General features: G+C 40.5%; 1 protein-coding gene across 1 annotated transcript in view; it reads right to left on the bottom strand.

Moving 5' to 3' along the window:
- Nucleotides 1–8,602: 8,602 nt before the first annotated feature.
- LOC121383667 (thrombospondin type-1 domain-containing protein 4-like) overlaps nucleotides 8,603–21,137 on the bottom strand; it is a 34,729-nt gene continuing 22,194 nt past the window's right edge. Inside the window, exons 10-17 of the mRNA XM_041513760.1 lie at nucleotides 18,882–19,007; nucleotides 17,956–18,082; nucleotides 17,070–17,280; nucleotides 14,971–15,123; nucleotides 13,710–13,868; nucleotides 12,238–12,417; nucleotides 11,472–11,604; nucleotides 8,603–9,092 (exon numbers count right to left, since the gene is read on the bottom strand). Of these exons, the coding sequence (XP_041369694.1) occupies nucleotides 8,977–9,092; nucleotides 11,472–11,604; nucleotides 12,238–12,417; nucleotides 13,710–13,868; nucleotides 14,971–15,123; nucleotides 17,070–17,280; nucleotides 17,956–18,082; nucleotides 18,882–19,007 (1,205 nt within the window). The 3' untranslated portion in view covers nucleotides 8,603–8,976. The remainder of the gene's footprint in view (nucleotides 9,093–11,471; nucleotides 11,605–12,237; nucleotides 12,418–13,709; nucleotides 13,869–14,970; nucleotides 15,124–17,069; nucleotides 17,281–17,955; nucleotides 18,083–18,881; nucleotides 19,008–21,137) is intronic.

Consider the following 21,137-nt stretch of genomic DNA (forward strand, 5'->3'; position numbering starts at 1 on the left):
TGGTTAATTTCGACCTTTCATCCCGATATGGCTAACTACGCCATTAAATAGCAGCAATAGTTCTTGTATATGTACTCTTCCATAGACACACCGGCCTCGGTGGCGTCGTGGTAGGTCATCGGTCTACAGGCTGGTAGGTACTGGGTTCGGATCCCAGTCGAGGCATGGCATTTTTAATCCAGATACCGACTCCAAACCCTGAGTGAGTGCTCCGCAAGGCTCAATGGGTAGGTGTAAACCACTTGCACCGACGAGTGATCCATAACTGGTTCAACAAAGGCCATGGTTTGTGCTATCCTGCCTGTGGGAAGCGCAAATAAAAGATCCCTTGCTGCTAATCGGAAGAGTAGCCCATGTAGTGGTGACAGCGGGTTTCCTCTCAAAATCTGTGTGGTCCTTAACCATATGTCTGACGCCATATAACCGTAAATAAAATGTGTTGAGTGCGTCGTTAAATAAAATATTTCTTTCTTCCATAGACAGGAAAGAATAAACCACATGCGCGTCCCTTGGCTTACCAAGACACTGGTTGACAAAATTTCACGACTCAAATGACGACATAAGACGAGAGGGGGATCAGGGATAAACGCCCCCGAAACCTCCCCCAGTGTGGCAGCACATCTTGGCATTTGGGCAAAAACGATGGAGACTGGAGACATTCGAGCAAAATCAGCCGGCCTGAAAACCTTTCACCGTGCATTTTTAGCATTCGACTCGCAATATTAGTTGTAATTCATGTAAATATGCGTTTGAATCCCTATATAGCTGTTTGGTAGAAATGTAAATTATGAATAAAAATTGTTATCCAGATTCGGGCATTTTCGTTTAATTCCGGCAAAATTCAGCCGCCCCTATCCTCCTTCCTCTTCTTGAACACATTCTAAAGCATTTTTTCTTCTTTTTTTCTTTCTTTTTTTTACATGTTGAAAATAATTATTATTTTATTCCTACTTTTTTATTTTCTGTCAACTATGTAAGCCTAGGATATCTTTATCTAGCATATGTATACTCTTCAAAAGAAGAAACGCAAAACCACATTGTCGTAACATTTGGAGAATTGATTTAATTATTGAATGGTGAGTCCGATAATTACCAAATGTTGCAGGATTGTTCACAATTCACTCTAGTCCATTGTGAGTAAGTGATAGGACACACCACCAAGGTCAAGGTCATCTGGAGTCAATACCGGGTGTGGCCTCCGCGTGTGTTGACAACTGCCTGGCACCGCCTGCCCATTGAAGCAACCAGAGTACGGATGACGTCCCGGGGGATGGTGGCCCACTCGGCCTGCAAGGCTGCTGCCAGCTCGGGCAGGGTCTGGGGCTGTGGTTGTCGCTGTCGGAGGCGTCGGTCCAACTCGTCCCATAGATGCTCAATTGGGTTCAAATCCGGTGATATCGATGGCCAAGGAAGGACATTAATGTTGTTGTTCTGTAGGAAAGCCGTTGTGAGACGTGCTGTGTGAGGCCTGGCGTTGTCATGTTGGAACACTGCGTTGGCGTTGGCCATAACTGGAACGATGTGTGGCCGGAGGATCTGGTCAATGTAGCCCTGTGCATTCAGGTTGCCCTGCACGTGGACCAGGTCAGTTCTGCCAGTGTGTGAGATGGCTGCCCACACCATGACACTACCCCCGCCGAATCTGTCCACTTCCTGCACGCAGTTTGCCGCATAACGTTCACCACGACGCCTATACACGCGACATCTTCCATCATGACGTCGGAGCAGAAATCGGGACTCGTCACTGAACCACACCTGTCTCCATCGCAGTTGAGGCCATTGTCGATGAATCTGGCACCACTGCAGTCGGAGTCGACGGTGTTGTGGTGTTAAGATGACACCTCGAACTGGACGTCTGGCACGAATTCCTACCTCACGTAGGCGGTTCCGTACGGTCTGGTCGGATATCCTGCGCAAACCTGGTATTGCTGCGGCTGTGGAGGTGGCAGTAGTCAATCGTTCCCGAAGGTGGCGTACCCGGATGTAGCGGTCCTGCCCGGGGGTAGTGACCCGTGGTCGACCGGTCACGTGTTGATCCATGTTGCTGGTAACGGTCCCACAGTGTGGAGATGGTGCTTGGGGACACATGGAATGCCCTGGCAATGGCCGTTCTGGATTCGCCTGCGTCTAGTCGGCCGATGGCATTGTTTCTCTGCGGTTCACTGAGACGTGGCATGTCCTGGATTGTCAACTGTCGGCCAGATACAGAGGCCAGGCAAGCGAACACCCTGCACTTTTATACTGTCGGTGTTCATGTTGCACGTGCAGACAACGCACGTGCAGTGGTGACATGGTTTGCACGTGGCTGCGTTTTTGCGAATATTCACATTTTGGAACTTTATTGTACAGTAGCTGCGTTTTATCGAATGTAACCGTGGGAATGTGTTTGGGACATGCAATGACCTTATATTCACAAAGCATGAACCGGTAGGAAACATAAAATCGGAGTTATAACCCATTTGTACCCTTTTGCGTTTCTTTTTTTGAAGAGTATATTTCTTTGGACTATAAGGATACAAGAACTGGAAGTGGATGAGGACTTCTGCTTCCCTGATTTTGTTTATGTTTTAAATTTGTGTGCTCTTTGTATAGTTAGTCTTCTTTCTAATTTAAATTTTCTTTTTTAAATCATAATTTAAATATTTACATGGGCTGGGTTTTGAGTGATGAGGTTGGTGTGCTGCCTGCTAATTGTTTTGTTTAACTTCACAAATTCTTCGCAAAATTTGTTTTTAGCGGCATGGTTCGTCATTCGGAACACACTGTTGTTTGTGTTATGAATTAAAACCATTGTTTAACTCAGTGTACCTTCGTGAGAAAACTGTGTGAGATGTTGACTGAAAATGTAAACCGTGTCTGCCTCCATTAACATTAAAAGCAGCAATCTGCGTAAACAACATGTCGATAATGAATTTCCAATTGACAAACACTAACAGTGGCATGCGCTTTATTCTCACAGTTTTCCCACACGCGGATGGAACAGGTGTCGAAGTGATGTTGTTTAAGTGTCGTGGTAATTTGTTCAACCGATACCAGTGACAAATTGATTTGTGATCGTGGTTTTCGTTTCTTTTGAAGGTTCTGCTAATTCAATGTAATAAAAACCCACAGCACGATCCTGAAACAAAACACAATGTTTTTATCAAGACAGTGAACAGTGATGTCGGGAATGTGAACTTTAACTCGATCCTCTGTCCTTCTTACATTCTCTATCTCTATCTCTCTCTCTCTCTCTCTCTCTCTCTCTCTCTCTCTCTCTCTCTCTCTCCCCCCTCTCTCTCTTGCTCTCTTTTCTATTTCTCTCTCTCTCTCTCTCTCTCTCTCTCTCTCTCTCTCTCTCTCTCTCTCTCTCTCTCTCTCTCTCTCTCTCTCTCTCTCTATATATATATATATATATATATATATATATATATACCTCCAAGTATGCTGCTGTCACCATATATTAGAATTTTTCCCTTGTAATTAAAAACCTGTAGATATAATTAATTTATTAACACAGCGTGGGTGTAAACTGAACGTTACTATACCTATTTTTAATGTTCGGTCATATAATACTGAAACAAAGAGAATATATTTATATGATTCTGAGATTGCTGGCTTAAGTTTCAGTGGAGTACGGGCAATAAATGTCAGGGTCGTACAGAAATAGGTTGATGATGGTCGGAGTGTACAGAGATGAAAGCAGTGGACCCTGGGTAAACATCCACCCAGCCTTACCTGGCAGTGTTAAACAGCTTACCGAATCGTGAACACACATAATGCTTTTATTTACCTAGATGCTGACAGGACGGCCAGTTTTCAACAATTTATACCATGCGTTTTACCAGCTGGAAGCGAAATTATACAGACGAGTGAACCGCAGATGTACAATATGATATTTAGTGCATACACGCTAGTGGAAATAATTATATACTAGCATGTGAAACGTTTGTTTGAATATATGTTTTTCTTTTATAGTCTGCATATTGCCAGGGTGAGTCATAGTGGTCATTCGGTTGTGTATCTAGAGGTCAACCTGGCAATAACACTTTAGCATTATTAATAGAACATATTTTTTTTTAACTGTTTATATGTTGAACTAGAGGTTGGTATTTCTTTTTTCGCTCGTCTTCTTATATGACAACCGGCCTCGGTGGCGTCGTGGCAGGCCATCGGTCTACAGGCTGGTAGGTACTGGGTTCGGATTCCAGTCGAGGCATGGGATTTTTAATCGAGATACCGACTCCAAACCCTGAGTGAGTGCTCCGCAAGGCTCAATGGGTAGGTGTAAACCACTTGCACCGACCAGTGATCCATAACTGGTTCAACAAAGGCCATGGTTTGTGCTATCCTGCCTGTGGGAAGCGCAAATAAAAGATCCCTTGCTGCTAATCGGAAGAGTAGCCCATGTAGTGGCGACAGCGGGTTTCCTCTCAAAATCTGTGTGGTCCTTAACCATATGTCTGACGCCATATAACCGTAAATAAAATGTGTTGAGTGCGTCGTTAAATAAAACATTTCTTTCTTTCTTTTTTTCTTATATGACAACAACATCTATGTTTTGGAATAATCATTTCTTTTTATGAACCGCTGTCACATACAGGGCCGTACCCAGCGGGGGTGCAAGGGGGCTGTCGCACCCGTGAAAATATACGACCAAGTGCCGTTTTAAGTTTTAAAATGTTATTTTTGTGCACCTGGATAATGTCTTATATTGCTGTGCCCTTGGGATTTTTTTTGTTTGTTTGTTGTTGCTACCATTTGTGACACCAAATAGCCAATGTGCATTTTTGTGCTGGGGTGTCATTAAACATTCATTCATTCATTTATTCATTCATTCATTCATTCATTCATTCATTATTGTTGTTGGGTTTGTTTGGTTGTTTGTTTGTTTGTTTGTTTGCTTGTTTTTTGTTGGTTTTTTTGTTGGGGTTTTTTGTTGGTTTTGTTTGGTTGTTTTTTATCGTTTGTGTGTTTTGTTTTTGTGTTTTGTTTAAGGTTGTGTTTTATTATTATTAATATTCTACCTATTTTTGAGTAGACAAGGCCCTGACAAGGCCCTGTGCAGAGGTCCTGTGCAACGACCAGTTTCATAAATTAACAAGAAAATTCAATCTTTGTATGACTCAAATGTAAATATCGTGCATACATTCAAACCATTAGCTACAGCATAATTATTTATCTAACCTATATATTATTTGCACTACCTTAGCAACAAACCACAACAACGCGCTTAGTTCAAAGCGACTAGAAGATATCGTGAGAGTTGCGTAAGCGTGAATAAGGTGCTGGAAAGAATATGCGATCCCATTGTCATGACTTATGCAACGACAGCACTGCTGTGTTGAGATCTTATCACTGTAACAGGTGTAGATACATACGTTTTGTCGGAAGGCGGTGCCACTGTGATATAGGGGGTTACGGTATTCTAAAGTACACGGGGGCGGGACGTAGTCCGGTGGTAAAGCGCTCTCTTGATGCTGCGGTCGGTCTGGGATCGATCCCCGTTGGGCTATTCTCGTTCCAGCCAGTGCACCACGACTGGTATATCAAAGATCGTGGTATGTACTATCCTGTTTGTGGGATGATGCATATAGAAGATCCCTTGCTGCATTAGGAAAGATGTAGCGGGTTTCCTATGATGACTACGAGTCAGAATTACCAAATGTTTAACATTCAATAGCCAATGATTGATTAATCAATGTGCTCTAGTGGTGCAAAAACAAACACAATCTAAAGTACACGGGTATGTTACATGCAAGGCAATCATCAGATGAATAACTCAGCTGTCCACTAAAAATAAATAAATACATTATAGTCATCCGTTAGGCACTGAATTTTGGGGGTATTTTGATTTGAATGACAGAACAGTTACTCAAACCAAAATCGTATCTGAACGAAGCAGAGTTAAACAGACGTTTTGACAAAGTCGTGGCTGTTCCAATTTACAGATACGTGTTTTGTCTATACGTGACGAACGATACATAGTTCTTACGACGTGATGATCGCGCACCCCATCACTCACCCTTGAATCCGCACCTATGTGATCGATAAATTCCTCTCAAAATGAAAAAAAAGAAGTATTGCTTATATAATCATAACACCTGAAAATGGTTTGACGTTGATGGTGTTAGTAGTACGGGGTGGGACATAGTCAGCGGTAAAGCGCTCGCCTGGTGCGCGATCGGTTCAGGATCGATCCCCGTCGATGGGCCCATTGGGCACCTTTAAGTTAAGTATCAACAGATCTTAGGCATGTGGTACTTGTGGTGTATTGTGCAGTTCGAAATAAGCTACACACGCGCGCGCACGCACGCACATACACGCAGAGAGAGAGAGAGAGAGAGAGAGAGAGAGAGAGAGAGAGAGAGAGAGAGAGAGAGAGAGAGAGAGAGAGAGAGAGAGAGAGAGAGAGAGAGAGAGAGAGAGAGAGAGAGAGAGAGAGAGAGAGAGAGAGAGAGAGAGACAGACAGACAGACAGACAGACAGAGAATATCAACGAAACCCTTTTAAATTTAAATGGGTAGAATATATCAAAGAACAGGTTAATTAGTTAGTTACTACATTATTATTGTACAACAGAAAAAATAAACCCACTGAATTATAAAATATCACCAAGTTTATTGCAGTGTAAATTTATAATAAATGTTAGATTTCACTAACATGTTATATAAGCGTGAGATATGATTAATATTATGTATCCGTGAGTTCATAATAAACGTCAGATATCACTAATATTATGTTCGAGTTCAATATAAGCGTTACATACCACTAACATTATATCAGGCACGGCGGAAGCAAGTAGACATGGGGGTGGGGAGGCCGACTTAGATCGAGGGCGCAAAGCAAAGTTTCTAAGGGGTTCGCCCAGTTCGGGGATATGCTCTCCCGTAAAAGTTTCAAAACTAGATGTCCTGAAATGCAATTTCTTGCATTCTACAAGTAAAATTCATTTCTGCCTTAAAGCCGCACACCCTAGTTCCATCCAGCGAAAATAAATTATAATTTGGTTAATCTACAAACCTGTAACACACTTAGATCACGTTTTTATCAAATGGAGTGAAAAAGCAGGTTTTATATCGATAAATACCATGGGAATCCCCATGTCCCAATTGCTTGTAGTAATTTTGAAAGTTAGTATTCTGATGTCACCGGTAGATGTCGCTCGAAGCACAACAATGCCTACGTCACGACAAATTTCACAGAGTGCGCACAGGCTTGGGGTGCGTTCCTTTCACCTCTCCTGGACATGTTCCAACTGTTCTGTCCTGGTTGTATCCCCTCTCCAGATATCGTAAGACTTGGCAAAATTATTGGTTTTAAGGGTTTGTAACGTTTTGTATTGAGACACTTACTTGTCTGAACTTTATTGTTACTGAAAATGTTCACGAACTGTGAAGAAATATCTCACAAATGAACAAGCCAGCGACAACAAATCGGATGTTGATTGCGCGAACCGTGCACGAGAAAACAAACCGAACCAAAATGATAACGGTCACGTGGTATACCAACGTCTGTGACGTTTACACAGGAAGAATCCCTCTAAAAATAGATTGGCTTGCTTAACGTTTTTTTCTCGAGTGAGCGCGGCATTTTAAGAAATACAAAAAATGCATTTCGTGGTTTTACAAACATCAGGATTACCAAAAAGCACTTCAGGTGAATGGAAATGTGTATTCTAAATAATAAAATATAAGTAAAGCGCAATTTTATTTGTGAAAAAATGGGTTTAATAGCGAAAAACAACGCCGTAATGGTTAACAACTAGCCGTAACTAGGGCGTGTCCCTTTAAGATTTACTGCCAATAATATTTTTTATTCAGAATTATCCAGCCACCCCCACCCCCCTGCTCGCTAATATTATGTATCTAGGTAGAAGAACAGTGAGACATTACTAATATCACGTATCTGTGAGGTATGACTTATGTACGAGTTTTACAACAAATGTAAGATGCCACTAATATGTACATGACGCGTGAGATATCACCATATTTATTGCATTTGTGAGTTTGTAATAAACACGTGACAGCACTGATCTTTTTTTGCGAATGTATAATAAATGTGATTTAGCACTATTATTACGTTTTGGTGAATTTATAAAAATGTGACATATCATTAATTATATGATGTATCTGTGAATTTGTGATAAACATAAGACGCCATTATTATTATTATTATTATACTTATTATTATTATTATCATTATGTAGGCTATTACTAATTTTGTTTTGTTGATGCGTGTAATTAATTAAGTATGTATGTATTGATGTATGAATATCTATATATTGTATGTAATGTCGAGGTTGACTATTACATAGATATTAACGCACTGGCGCAGGGGATAATTAAATCCTTTCTGGCCTCACAAATTGCCCCATGCCGTTTCTGGGACTCGAACCTATGGCACCGAATCGCCCGCAACTTGCAGCCTTGCCACGATATGTTCAAGGTATGTATGTATGTATGTATGTATGTATGTATGTATGTATGTATGTATGTATGTATGTGTGTGTGTGTGTGTATGTATGTATGTATGTATGTATGTATGTATGTATGTATGTATGTATGTGTGTATATATGTGTGTATATATGTGTGTGTGTGTATGTGTGTGTGTGTATGTATGTATGTATGTATGTATGTATGTATGTATGTATGTATGTATGTACGTACGTATGGATATATGTATTATAATTATATCAAGAGAAATGAAGCCCAAAGTTGTTGTTTTTAAACTACTGACAACTTACACATTATACAACATCTGTGGTTGAATGAAATTGGACCTTATGTAAGGATGGTAATCACGAAAACACATATGACAGGCTTAAAAACACTTCATCAATCACTTTAGTCTAGACTCGAAGTGTAATCAACATGTCCTGCTGTCATTTTTTTTTTTAATTCACTAGCACTTTTAACACGACTAAAATAAAAAATTTATTATTACACTACAAAGCAGAAAGAAAATCAATAATTAGTACAACACATTAACATAATTTATGATATGTTTTTGCATGTTTCGCAGCACGCGTCCTGGTAGAACCAATGAGAACACAAGTTGGCAGTCACCACCCGGTGACACTTGGTAACCCCGTCATCACGACATGCTTTATCTGTAAGTAAAATACAATAGAGTACATATTCATAACTGAATAATGAATATTCATGACTAAATTATTAATATTCATGACTAAAATAACAGGGTAACATGTTAACGTGCTAATCGGAGCTGGTTTTGTGAAGAATGCCTTTGTAACAAGGTATAACTAATCCAGTTTATTACTTCTTTAAATGACAGTTGAAAATTAAAGTTAACGTTTGTTTTGTTTAATGACATTACTAATTGATCTATTAATCATCGGCTAATGGATGTAAAACATTTGGTAAAATTGACATATAGTCTCAAGAGAGGAAACCAGCAATATTTTTTCCCATTAGTAGCAATTAATCTTTTATATTTATCATCCCACAGACAGGATGGTACATTCCACGGCCTTTGGTATACCAGTCGTGGTGCACTGGTTGGAACGAGTAAAGATCAATGGATCCATCGACAGAGGTCGATCCTAGATCGACTGTGCATCAGACGAGCGTTTTACCACTGGGTTACGTCCCGCGACAGTTGTGACAGCCACACACACACACACAGACACACACACACCGACAGACACACACACACACACACACAGACACACACACACACACACACACACACACACACACATACACACAAGCGCACGCGCGCACACACACACACACACACACACACACACACCAAAAAAACCCTCACAAAATATATTATATGTTCAAGCCATGCGTGCTTCACAACAGCTTGAAATAATTAACACGTTAAAATGTTACCCTACCCTATACTAATAATCTATACACCACTAAACCAATGTCATGATTAGTATTTGTACAACCATGAATGTTGTTGTTTTTTGTGCTTATTTGTTGTTGTTGTTTGTTTTTTGGTTGCTTTTTTTTTTTGGGGGGGGTTGTTGTTGTTGTTGTTTTTGTTTTTTTTGTGTGGTTTTTTTTTGGGGGGGGTTTGCAGAGTTTTTTGTGGGGGGGGGGTTTTTGTGTGCTTTTTTTTTGGGGGGGGGGGGGGGGGTTACGTGTGTGTGGGGTTTTTTATTTTTTTTATTTTTGTCTTTCTTTCTTTCTTTTTTTGTTGTTGTTGTTGTTGTTGTTATTGTGATTCATGTTGAGAAAATGAAGAGAATGCAGGTTCACTTTCTACACCTCTTTAGAAGTTCTGGCTACGGGCCTTAATCCGCGTTAACACCGTTATGATTCATGGCCTACCTTGATAATTGCATAACAGATGTGTAAGTGTTGCTGGTTGTGATCTGGGAAAATTCTGGGAAGGAAAACATACCCACACTTCACGCTACTTCTTGGAACAAACAGTTTCAAATTAATAATAAGGTTGAACATGCGAGATGCAGTGAGCTGGTTCGCAAGTCTGTTTTTTTGCACCTGTGGTACGATAGTATGTGAAAGGAGGGAAACCAGTCAAGTTCTTCGCGAACACATTTTTGTATTAAGGATCCGAATTTAAAGAAACATTCCTGAGTTTGCAGCAGTTTTTAAGATGTTATTGACTAACAGAGACTTTTTAACGATTGTTAAAACATATCAAATACATTTTTCTGCATAAAATATTAGAGACTGTATATTAAACGTGTTTCTGAGCGTTATAATATTTGTACTAGGTTAAATTTCATTTTATTTTCTAAAAAAAATAAAAAATTCGTACGTACAAAATCCAGTTTGGGCTTCTTACAAATATTAAGACGACCAGAAACACATTGAATATACAGACACTGATATTCTAAATAATAAAGAAAATATATTTAATATGTAAGCTGAATCGTAGAAATATTTTATTAGTAGGAAACATCTTACAATGCAGCAAACTCGGGAATGTTCCTTTAAGGCAGGCTTTGCCACCAGCTGGGTTCAGGGGACACTTTGTTAAGCCCATATCGAAGGAAGGAAGGAAATGTTTCAATTAACGACGCACTCAACACATTTTATTTACGGTTATATGGCGTCGGACATATGGTTAAGGACCACACAGATATTGAGAGAGGAAACCCGCTGTCGCCATTACATGGGCTACTCTTTTCGATTAGCAGCAAGGGATCTTATATATGCACCATCCCACAGACAGGGTAGTACATACCACGGCCTTTGTTACACCAGTTGTGGAGCACTGGCTGGGACGTGAAATCGCCCAATGGGCCCACCGACAGGAATGGAATAAGAATGAGGCACAAAATACTTTTGTCCGTAAATCGCATGCGTATACGTAGGCTATACGTAATCCGCAATACGTAATCCGTACCAATCACTTTCTATACAAACAGGTTGAGTAGATTCCATTTCTGCCTCTATGAATTATTAATTACGTACACGTAAACCCACATGGATTACGGACAAATGGAATTTGCGTCTGAGAATTACCGTACTTAGATTAGCGTTACCTTGACAGGGTGGAAGATTGCACTTGTCCGTGGAATGTGGTTTGGATCTGTAGTCACAGTCCGGAATACCATCTCTGTTGTGGCAGCGGACGTCTCGGGTTTTAAGACCATCACGTCCGCAGGTTTGAGAACACTGAAGACAGTTAAAATAAATACACACGCGTATTTATGTACGCACATATGTACCTATGTAGTAATTCAAACTTCATGTTAATTTTTTTAACAGTTTTTTCGTACGTACAATATTATTGGGATGCAAAATCCTGTTTGGGTTACTACAAACAGAACAACCAAAATTTATTATATATGCTATTTTAGTCAAAGATATCTTACAATGGCTGCAAACACAGCTAGAACAGTCGTGTTAACGTTTACAGACATGACATCAGATTCTACTGGGCAACTTCTGGGGTTTTAAGTTACTGGCGGATCCTCGGGGGGGGGGGGGGGGGGTGTACAGGAGTCCTGTGCCCACCACCCCACGCTCGTTTGAAGTGCCTTTTTTAATACTTTAAAAAAAAAATTCATAATCCACAATAATTAATACTAAATTGCCCTGGAAACGCATCTCTGAGTATGTTTATTTCAAAATTTTCTGAGGAGCATGCTCTCGTCTCCCTTACAGATTTTGCTCCCTTTGGGATTTCCCCTAATTTGCTTTAGGCAATCTCAAATTGCTCTTTTAGAATTTTGTGACACCCCCCCCCCCCCCTCCTTACAAAATCCTGGATCTGCCCCTGCAAGTTGAGACATTAGATCAGTTTACCTCCGACCACTCCGTGGTGTACCATGTGGACCCACAGGGCGGACCACGACATTTGCTGACCGTCTTTGGCCGCGGTATGGCCTGGCAGTAACTGTCTGGCTGGATGTGGAACTTGTTGATTCGGGTGGAGCCGCAAATCACGCGGCGGGATTTAACACCCTCGCCACATGTCACCGAACACTGCAACACAATACGCTTTTTTAATTATAGTATGCGTGGTTCACTGTCTACTATTCATTTTAAAGTGTAACACACACACACACACACACACACACACACACACATATTGAGAGAGATCTTTTATATGCACCATCCCACAGGCAGGGTAGTACATATCACGGCCTTTGTTACACCAGTTGTGGAGCACTGGCTCACATATAAATAAATAAAAACATCACATGACTAATATGATACTTTTCCACTTGACTACGGGAGCTTGAAACACAAATATTGTTTTTAAAATTTAACAGAGCTTTTGTCTCCCTTAAAAAAGTTTGTTTTATTTAACGACACCACTAGAGCACATTGATTTAATAATCATCGGCTATCGGATGTCAAACATTTGGTAAGTTTGACATATAGTCTTAGAGAGGAAACCCGCTAAATTTTTCCATTAGTAGCAATGGATCTTTTATGTACACCATCCCACAGACAGGATAGCAGATGCTACAGCCTTTGATATATCAGTCGTTGTGCACTGGCTGGTACGAGAAATAGCTCAACGGGCTTGCTGACGGGGATCGATCATAGACCGACCGCGCAACAAGCGAGCGCTTTACCATTGGGCAACGTCCCGCCCCTCGTCCTCCTTAAAGGTACCTTATTAAAAAAATAAAAATAAAATAAAAATAATAACATGTTTTTGATATGACAAGCTCCTGTAGCGTGGTATATTGAAATCCTACATGATTAAACTTCAGTAGTCTAGCATTTCGTCTGGCGGAAGCGTGAACCAAGCATTACATTTTTCTGGCGGATAGAGAAACTTAGAGGGCCGTCACATTTTTTTTAAAATATGTGTATAGAAAATTTAAAATGGCGGGTAATTTGTTTTTATACATTGTTGGAAGATTTATTTTGTTAACAATGATGCAAGTACTTCACTCGGGATTAAGTGAGTACGATAGGTTATACATTTTTGATTTGTGTGTCCATTTGTTGCACTATTTCGGTTGAGAAACGGTTGGAACATGGTGCCACAAGTTTTGAATACCAGCTATATATAGGATATGTTTACAATATTCAGACGTAGAACGAACCACACTTTCTAAGACCCTTCGGATTAGTGTATACATAAATTTGTACTGTACAAGTTTATAAAATTTGTCTAACAATATCAAATTAGTATTCGTATCTAAAATAACAAGATTGCATTATGGTGAGGGCCAAATAAGCTGGGAAAAACCCAGTTCTCAATAAAAAAAATTAGGAGTAGGGGTTGGATTTAAAACACAGGATACTTGTACACATACCTCTCCCCACTCCTGAGGCACCCAGTTATGTTTGCACTTTCCACAGGCGTGAACTGTCAAAGGCTTGGTGTTGAAGTCGCAGTTTGTATCCTCCAGTATCCGACCTCTGACGTCACGGCAGTATACCTTCCTGTACCGTACACCACACGTGCCAGAACACTGGAACATATATAAAAAAAAAATCACTTGTCGAAGGCCCTAACAACTAGAATTTGACATTTTTAACAATTACAGACTTCTTGAGAAATGATAACATTGTGATATTCGTGTTGCTGGTGAGAAGTGCAGGTACTCGAAGTGTCATTTATGGAAACTGTTTTAATGCACACAGAGCCGTGCATGCACTCTTTGTAAAACCAGTGGACGATCCATGGGGTAGGGAGGTTATTCTCCCCCTTTAGCTGCCAAGTAAAACAAATGATGTTTACTCTTTTTTTTCTTCTTTTTCGAAATCAAAGTCACTACTAAGTCAAACCTGTGATTATGAAGTTAATAATGTGAAAGGACTTGTATTAATAGTAATTTGTTTGCTAATTTCCAACTGTAATTCAGGGTAGTAGAAAGTGTGTGCATAATTCTGTACATTTTTTTATCAATAAAAATGCACTTTTAATGTTTTGCTTTGTTTTCACTGGAAACACCCATACCCATCCACCAACCCACCCACCCATCTATACATACACTCACCATTCAGCGGGATATGTGGATCTGCAAGCACAAAGAGATATCCCCCTTTCTAAAAATCTTGGATCCGCCCCTGAATATATGGTCATTTCTAGGGCTGACAAAAAAGCAAGAGCTCTTAATTTGAAGAATACCCTGTTCATGAAGATCATCTATTATCCTACATATTTTTTTTTACCAGAAATTCTTAAACAGACTCTTTAAAAATTTACATGGGTTGGCATGGTGCAGGGAAAAAATGCAGTTAATTAAATACTCGAAATAATGAGATATGAATTGCTCACTTGTTGTGGAATGCATTCTTTAAAGTGTTTTGGTATTTTCAAGAATTCACACATCGAGTTTTGAAACTACTACTGCGTTTTAATTATTGGCATTTGAAGACTATCCTACTTCTTGGGCGTGATCGGAATTTTACAGGGTTTGTTTTTGTACAGAACAGGTACATTTTATGACTAATGTTTAATGTTTTTAAGTCGAAAACTGCGAAAAACAAACCCCCACCTCAACTACTGTTTAATTTATATATAATACAAGGGCATTCGTTTACATCCCCAAACCTGCCTGCACTACGTACCGAAGACCATGCTGACGAATACCACTGGTTGATGCAGGGTTTATTCCGACATGATCGTTCTTCTGATGGTTTCTGGTCTGCGTCACACACAGCGTTCGCGTAGTTGCAGAGCACGTGACGTGTTTGAATCCCATAGCCACACTCGGAAGAGCACTAAGACAGACAGATAATAGATTATCCAGTTATAACAAATAACGTCAACTTGCTTACAGGTTGTCCGTATATTAACATACTCTCTCTGTCCCCCCCCCCCCCCCTCCCCCCATATCGCTCTCTCTCTCTCTCTCTCTCTCTCTCTCTCTCTCTCTCTCTCTCTCTCTCTCTCTCTCTCTCTTGCTCTCTTTTCTATTTTCTCTCTCTCTCTCTCTCTCTCTCTCTCTCTCTCTCTCTCTCTCTCTCTCTCTCTCTCTCTCTGTCTCTGTCTCTCTCTTCTATCCCTTCCTCCGTTCGCATTCTTTTCTTTTCCTCTCTCGACCTATATCAAACAGAGCTAACACCATAATACTATTTATTATCACCATATTATAGGTAATTCACGTACTTAGTCCTTGATAGAGTATTACCGTTATATTACTCTGTGTAGTGCAGGTTTTGGTTTTGTATTTAATATCCCAGTCGTGTTGCACTGGCTGGAACCAGAAATAGTCCAACACAAGTGAGTACGTACTCTCACTGGAGAGGGCGATACGACCACCGGAAACCTACTGGTCGGGAATGTTCGTGGGAAACAAAACTGTATACAGATACTGTTCTGGCTGGAATGAGCAGATATTGCAGTCTAGGCTGGTGACAAATGCATTTTGTATTCTGACTACTCTATGGTAGGTATTCGTGTATTTTTTCGAAGTCATGGCGACACCCCCCCCCCCCCAAAAAAAAAAAAAAAAATTAAAAAAAAAAAAAAATGTATGTATGGACTGAGTAAATGGAGTTTACTGTCGCACAGTCACTGAATCGGTGTCATGACAGTATAGGGGTGGAACGTAGCCCAGTGGTAAAGCGCTCGCCTTATGCACGGTTGATCTACGATCGATCCTCTTCCGTGGGCCTATTGGACTATATTTCGTTTCAGTCAGTGCATCAGTGAGACTGGTATATGAAATGCCGTGGTATGTACTATCCTATCTGTGGGATGGTGCATATAAAAAAAAATCCAAATGTTTGACATCCAATGGCGGATGATTAATAAATCAATGTGCTCTAGTGGTATCGTTAAACAAAACACACTTTAACTTTTTTCACGACAGTATAAGAAAACATAGTTATACCCGTAAACCTAGAACACTCATTTTCCAGCCTGCTAAAAACAACAAAAAATTAAACATCCTGCCACTTGTTAAAAATAAATTGATAGACAAATGTGGCGGACCTTTTGTCGACTGACGTGTAGCCGACATACGGTAAAGGTTAGGTTTAGAGACACGGTTAGGATTAGGGATACCGTAAAGGTTGGGGTTGAGGATAGGGTTAGATCTGGAATTAGTAACGGGTTAATTACAGAGGTAGATCCCGAAGGCGAATGAGCCGAACTCCAAAGGGAGCGAGATCCAGTGTGTGTGTGTGTGTGTGTGTGTGTGTGTGTGTGTGTGATGTGTGTGTGTGTGTGTGTGATGTGTGTATGTGTGTGTATATGTCTGTGTGTGTGTGTGTGTGATGTGTGTGTATATCTGTGTGTATGTGTGGGTGTGATGTGTGTGTATATGTTTGTGTGTGTGTGTGTGTGATGTGTGTGTATATATCTGTGTGTGTGTATGTGTGTGTGTGTCTGTGTGATGTGTGTGTATATGTCTCTCTCTGTGTGTGTGTGTGTGTGTGTGTGTGTGTGTGTGTGTGTGTGTGTGTGTGTGTGTGTGTGTGTGAAATAAAGATGCTCACAGACGCATTTACCAGGGCCATTTAGTGTTGTATATTGTGAAATATTAATTTTATTTTTAAAAGTCATTAAAAGGGGCAGTTCAAACGGGCGGGGGATGGAGGGTCACGTGACGCCCCTCTGTATCCGCCAATGGATTAGAGGTTCAATGAGACCAGTATGTCGGCGAAACACCCATCGATAGTTGACACCTTCGTCGAATACCGGACAATTCTGTCGGCCTCACCTTGTCCCACCCCGATATCTCCCAGCGAGCCTCGCACGCGCTGGTGTCCCGACACGGCCGCTCGGTGGGCGGCTTGGTCCTTGAGCTGCACCTGTAGTCGTGCACCGTGCTGTCGAACCCAGGGCCCATCATCTGCCAGCAGCGAACTGTGCGGGTCTGAACTCCGTCACCACAGCTCGCCAGGCAAGAACCCCACGTGCTCGTTACCCACCTGCAAGAGAAACATATAGCTATAAGAACCCCACGTGCTCGTTACCCACCTGCAAGAAAAACATATAGCTATAAGAACCCCACGTGCTCGTTACCCACCTGCAAGAGAAACATATATCTACAAGAACCCCACGTGCTCGTTACCCAACTGCAAGAGAAACATATAGCTATAAGAACCCCACGTGCTCGTTACCCACCTGCAAGAGAAACATATAGCAACAAGAACCCCACGTGCTCATTAATCACCTGCAAGAGAAACATATAGCTACAAGAACACCACGCGAGAAAATGTTTCTTGGAATGCTTTGTATCATGCACTCTACCATGGAATCTACTTATATGTTGTGTACTTACAATAAGTAAGCCTATGAAATGCAAATGTATATAAACATTATTTCGCCAACTAAGCTTATTTTGGAATGCAAATATCATCAACCTTTGAATGCAGAATCCTAAACATTGTTGGCATCCGGTTTGTTTTTAATCATATTCATATACTTATCTTTGTGTATTTTTGTGCTGGGGTGTCGTTAAACATTTATTCATTCATTCATTCATTCATTTATTCATCTGGTTTAATCTGAATACAATGTTCGTTTTGACTGTTTAAATTTGACGATGTTCATTTTGACTGCTTACATTTGTGTCTGATTACTAGTATGCTAATCGCATTCACCTGGGTGTGCAGGGTTGTCTGGTGCATGCGTGGTGAGACGACTCCGGTTTGCTTTCCTGGTCGCAGTGGGAATCACTCACTTCATTTCCAATATTGTTAAAGCAGCTGAAGAAGTTCATTTGGACCCCTAGTTATCAACAAACGTAAATAGCGTATACCATGACACAACATTTACAACAAACATCCATCAAAATATACCATCAGACATAATAGTTACATCCACCAACCAACACAATATATCATCAGACACATTTAATTACCACACACTTACATCAAGATATATCATCAGACACAATAGTTACATCCACCATCTAACACAATATATCATCAACACAATAGTTACATCCATCATCCAACACAATATATCATCAGACACAATAGTTACATCCACCATCCAACACAATATATCATCAGATACATTTAATTATCATGAGCTTACATCAAGATATATCATCAGACAATGGGTACCACACAAAACAAACACCCACCCACCAAAACATATCATCAGGCACGACTGTTGCCACAAAATATCTGTAAAATATATTATTAGGCTTAATAGTTAATACTGACATCCATCAAAATATATCATAAAAACACGGAGTTATCACAAACATCCCTCAAAACATATCAGACATATATATAAAACAGACACAACAGCACCAGGCCTGGTGCTTATAAAACTTCCAGGGTCTAGTCACAAGCCTCTAATAGAGGGTGAGCCTCTTAACGCCATGGCAACGCCATACAAACTGTATGCTTTTGAAGGCATTAGAAATCTGACGACTCTAAACTCTGAAGACTAGACTAGACTAGACTCGAGTTGACTTAACTACACTAGACTTGGCTAGACTAGGCATCAATCGGTACATCAATATGATACGGTTCGCTAACTAGTGACCGTGACACTGTATTAACAGAGGACGTACCTGGCTCACAGGTGGAACTGCAAGGTGTGATCTTGTTGGGTCTCCAGACGAAATCCTCCGACACGCGATGTCTTCCCGACTCTTTTCTAGCGCTGTGTGTGCGTTCTCTGTGGTGTACTTTCTTTGCTGTTGCGAAATAAATTCATAATTAAATCTACAAATGAGTTTCAAGAGAAAGAGAATCACTAGATACCAATAACACGTAGTTTTCAGGGTTTTTTTTTTAACATAACATAGATAGCAATGACACAGCCTAAATAGTTTGGGGTAAGGCTCAATAAAAAAGGAATCAGGGCAAAATAATATAAGGACTTCTCCCTGACAGAATCGACAATGGTGGCGTCGTGATTTTTAACGATTTAATTTAATTTGTTTAAATTTATATTCCTGTACGTATAGAACATTTAGTTAAAAATGAGAAATAAAGTATGCAACGAGCAAATACTAGTATATATTTTTAAAATATATAGTTACTGATTATTAATTTCTCGCTCTAACCAGTGCACCACAACTGGTATATCAAAGGTATGTGCATGCTACTAATGGAAAAATGTAGTGGGTTTCCTTTCTGAGACTATATTTCAAAATTACCATATGTTTGATAATCCAATAGCCGATTATTTATAAATCAATGTGCTCCAGTGGTGTCGTTAAACAAAACAAACATTTTTGACTGATTATTATTTATATTATTATAAATGTAATAAAGGTTTGATGTAAGGAATTGGCTGTTTGGAAAGTATCTGATTAATATTAGTTTAATGTTGTTTAAATGTTCATACTAACACAAAATGTTATTTTTTAGGTCCTACTAAAGCAAAATCTACGAAATAAATACATTTAGATTAATGCATTTTTTGCAAGCAAGCAGTCATTAATGCAAACATGGCGAAAGGGCACGCGATGGCTTCATTAATTACCTCCCTTGTTAGTTTTTCTGGCAGCCACTTGCAGCGACAGGTCTACCTGCACATCGTCTTTCCTGACACTAAAGCCTGCAAATTAACAACCAACCGCAGTGCACACTTCATATACTGGTTACATTACAGTACTGTACTGTACCCCCCCCCCCCCCCCCCAACACACACATAAACACACACAAACACACATACTCTCTCTCTCTCTCTCTCTCTCTCTCTCTCTCTCTCTCTCTCTCTCTCTCTCTCTCTCTCTCTCTCTCTCTCTCTCTCGCTCGCTCCCTCCCTCCCTCCCTCCCTCCCTCCCTCCCTCCCCTCTTTCTCTCTCTCTCTCTCTCACACGCACACACACACACACTTTAAATATTGTGACAGAGTGGATAAATAGATCCTTTTTAATATTAGGTGTTAGCTGAGCCGGTCCAGAAATTAATATTAACATGCTTTCGAATTACTGCATTAAAGTTTTTATCACTTCATTTGTGGAGTTTGTGTATGCAAGTATAATACTGAAATACCTGGTAGTCACCGTGGTGGTGGTGGTGTTTTTCTTGGATTTGTGTTTTGTTGTTGTGGGCTTTTTTCGTTACTGCTGCTATTTATAGTTGGTGCTTCTGCTGCTGCTGCTGCTGCTGCTGCTGCTGCTGCTGCTGTTGCTGTTGTTGTTATTGTTTTGTTGGGATTTATGTGTTGTTAATGAATAAAAACAAGAACCAAATGAAAGTCAAACTGTTGACTTGTGTTAAAAACTTAACTGATTACGCTGAACAGGTTCTTTTGTTTCATTTTTTATATCTTGAAAGATTGCATAAGCATGTTTGGTGTCATGTAACGGGCGAGTCACTGATAGAACTGTTATTCAGGACGTACATACAACAGATAAATTAACCACTGAGGGATTTGAACCGTGGGCCCTCTGTTTAAGAGAGTCCAGTGCTCTTAGAACTGAGCTAACAGGAAATATCTAACTAGCGACTGTGAGTAGGAGCACTTTATACTAACACTACAACCCATGTGAGGTCCCACGTTTAACCACCACCCATGTGAGGTCCCACGTCTCACTACTACCCATGTGAGTCCCCACGTCTCACTCCAATTCATGTGACGTCCCACGTCTCACTACAACCCATGTGAGGTCCCACGTCTCACTACAATCCATTTGAGGTCTCACGTCTTATTACAACTCTTGTGAGGTCCCACGTTCCACTACAACCCATGTGAGGTCCCACGTCTCACTACAACCCATGTAAGTTCCCACATCTCACTACCACCCATGTGAGTTCCCACGTCTCACTACCACCCATGTGAGTTCCCACGTCTCACTATAACCCATGTGAGG

Source organism: Gigantopelta aegis, chromosome 10, assembly GCF_016097555.1.
Source record: "Gigantopelta aegis isolate Gae_Host chromosome 10, Gae_host_genome, whole genome shotgun sequence".
NCBI classification, from domain to species: Eukaryota; Metazoa; Mollusca; class Gastropoda; order Neomphalida; family Peltospiridae; genus Gigantopelta; species Gigantopelta aegis.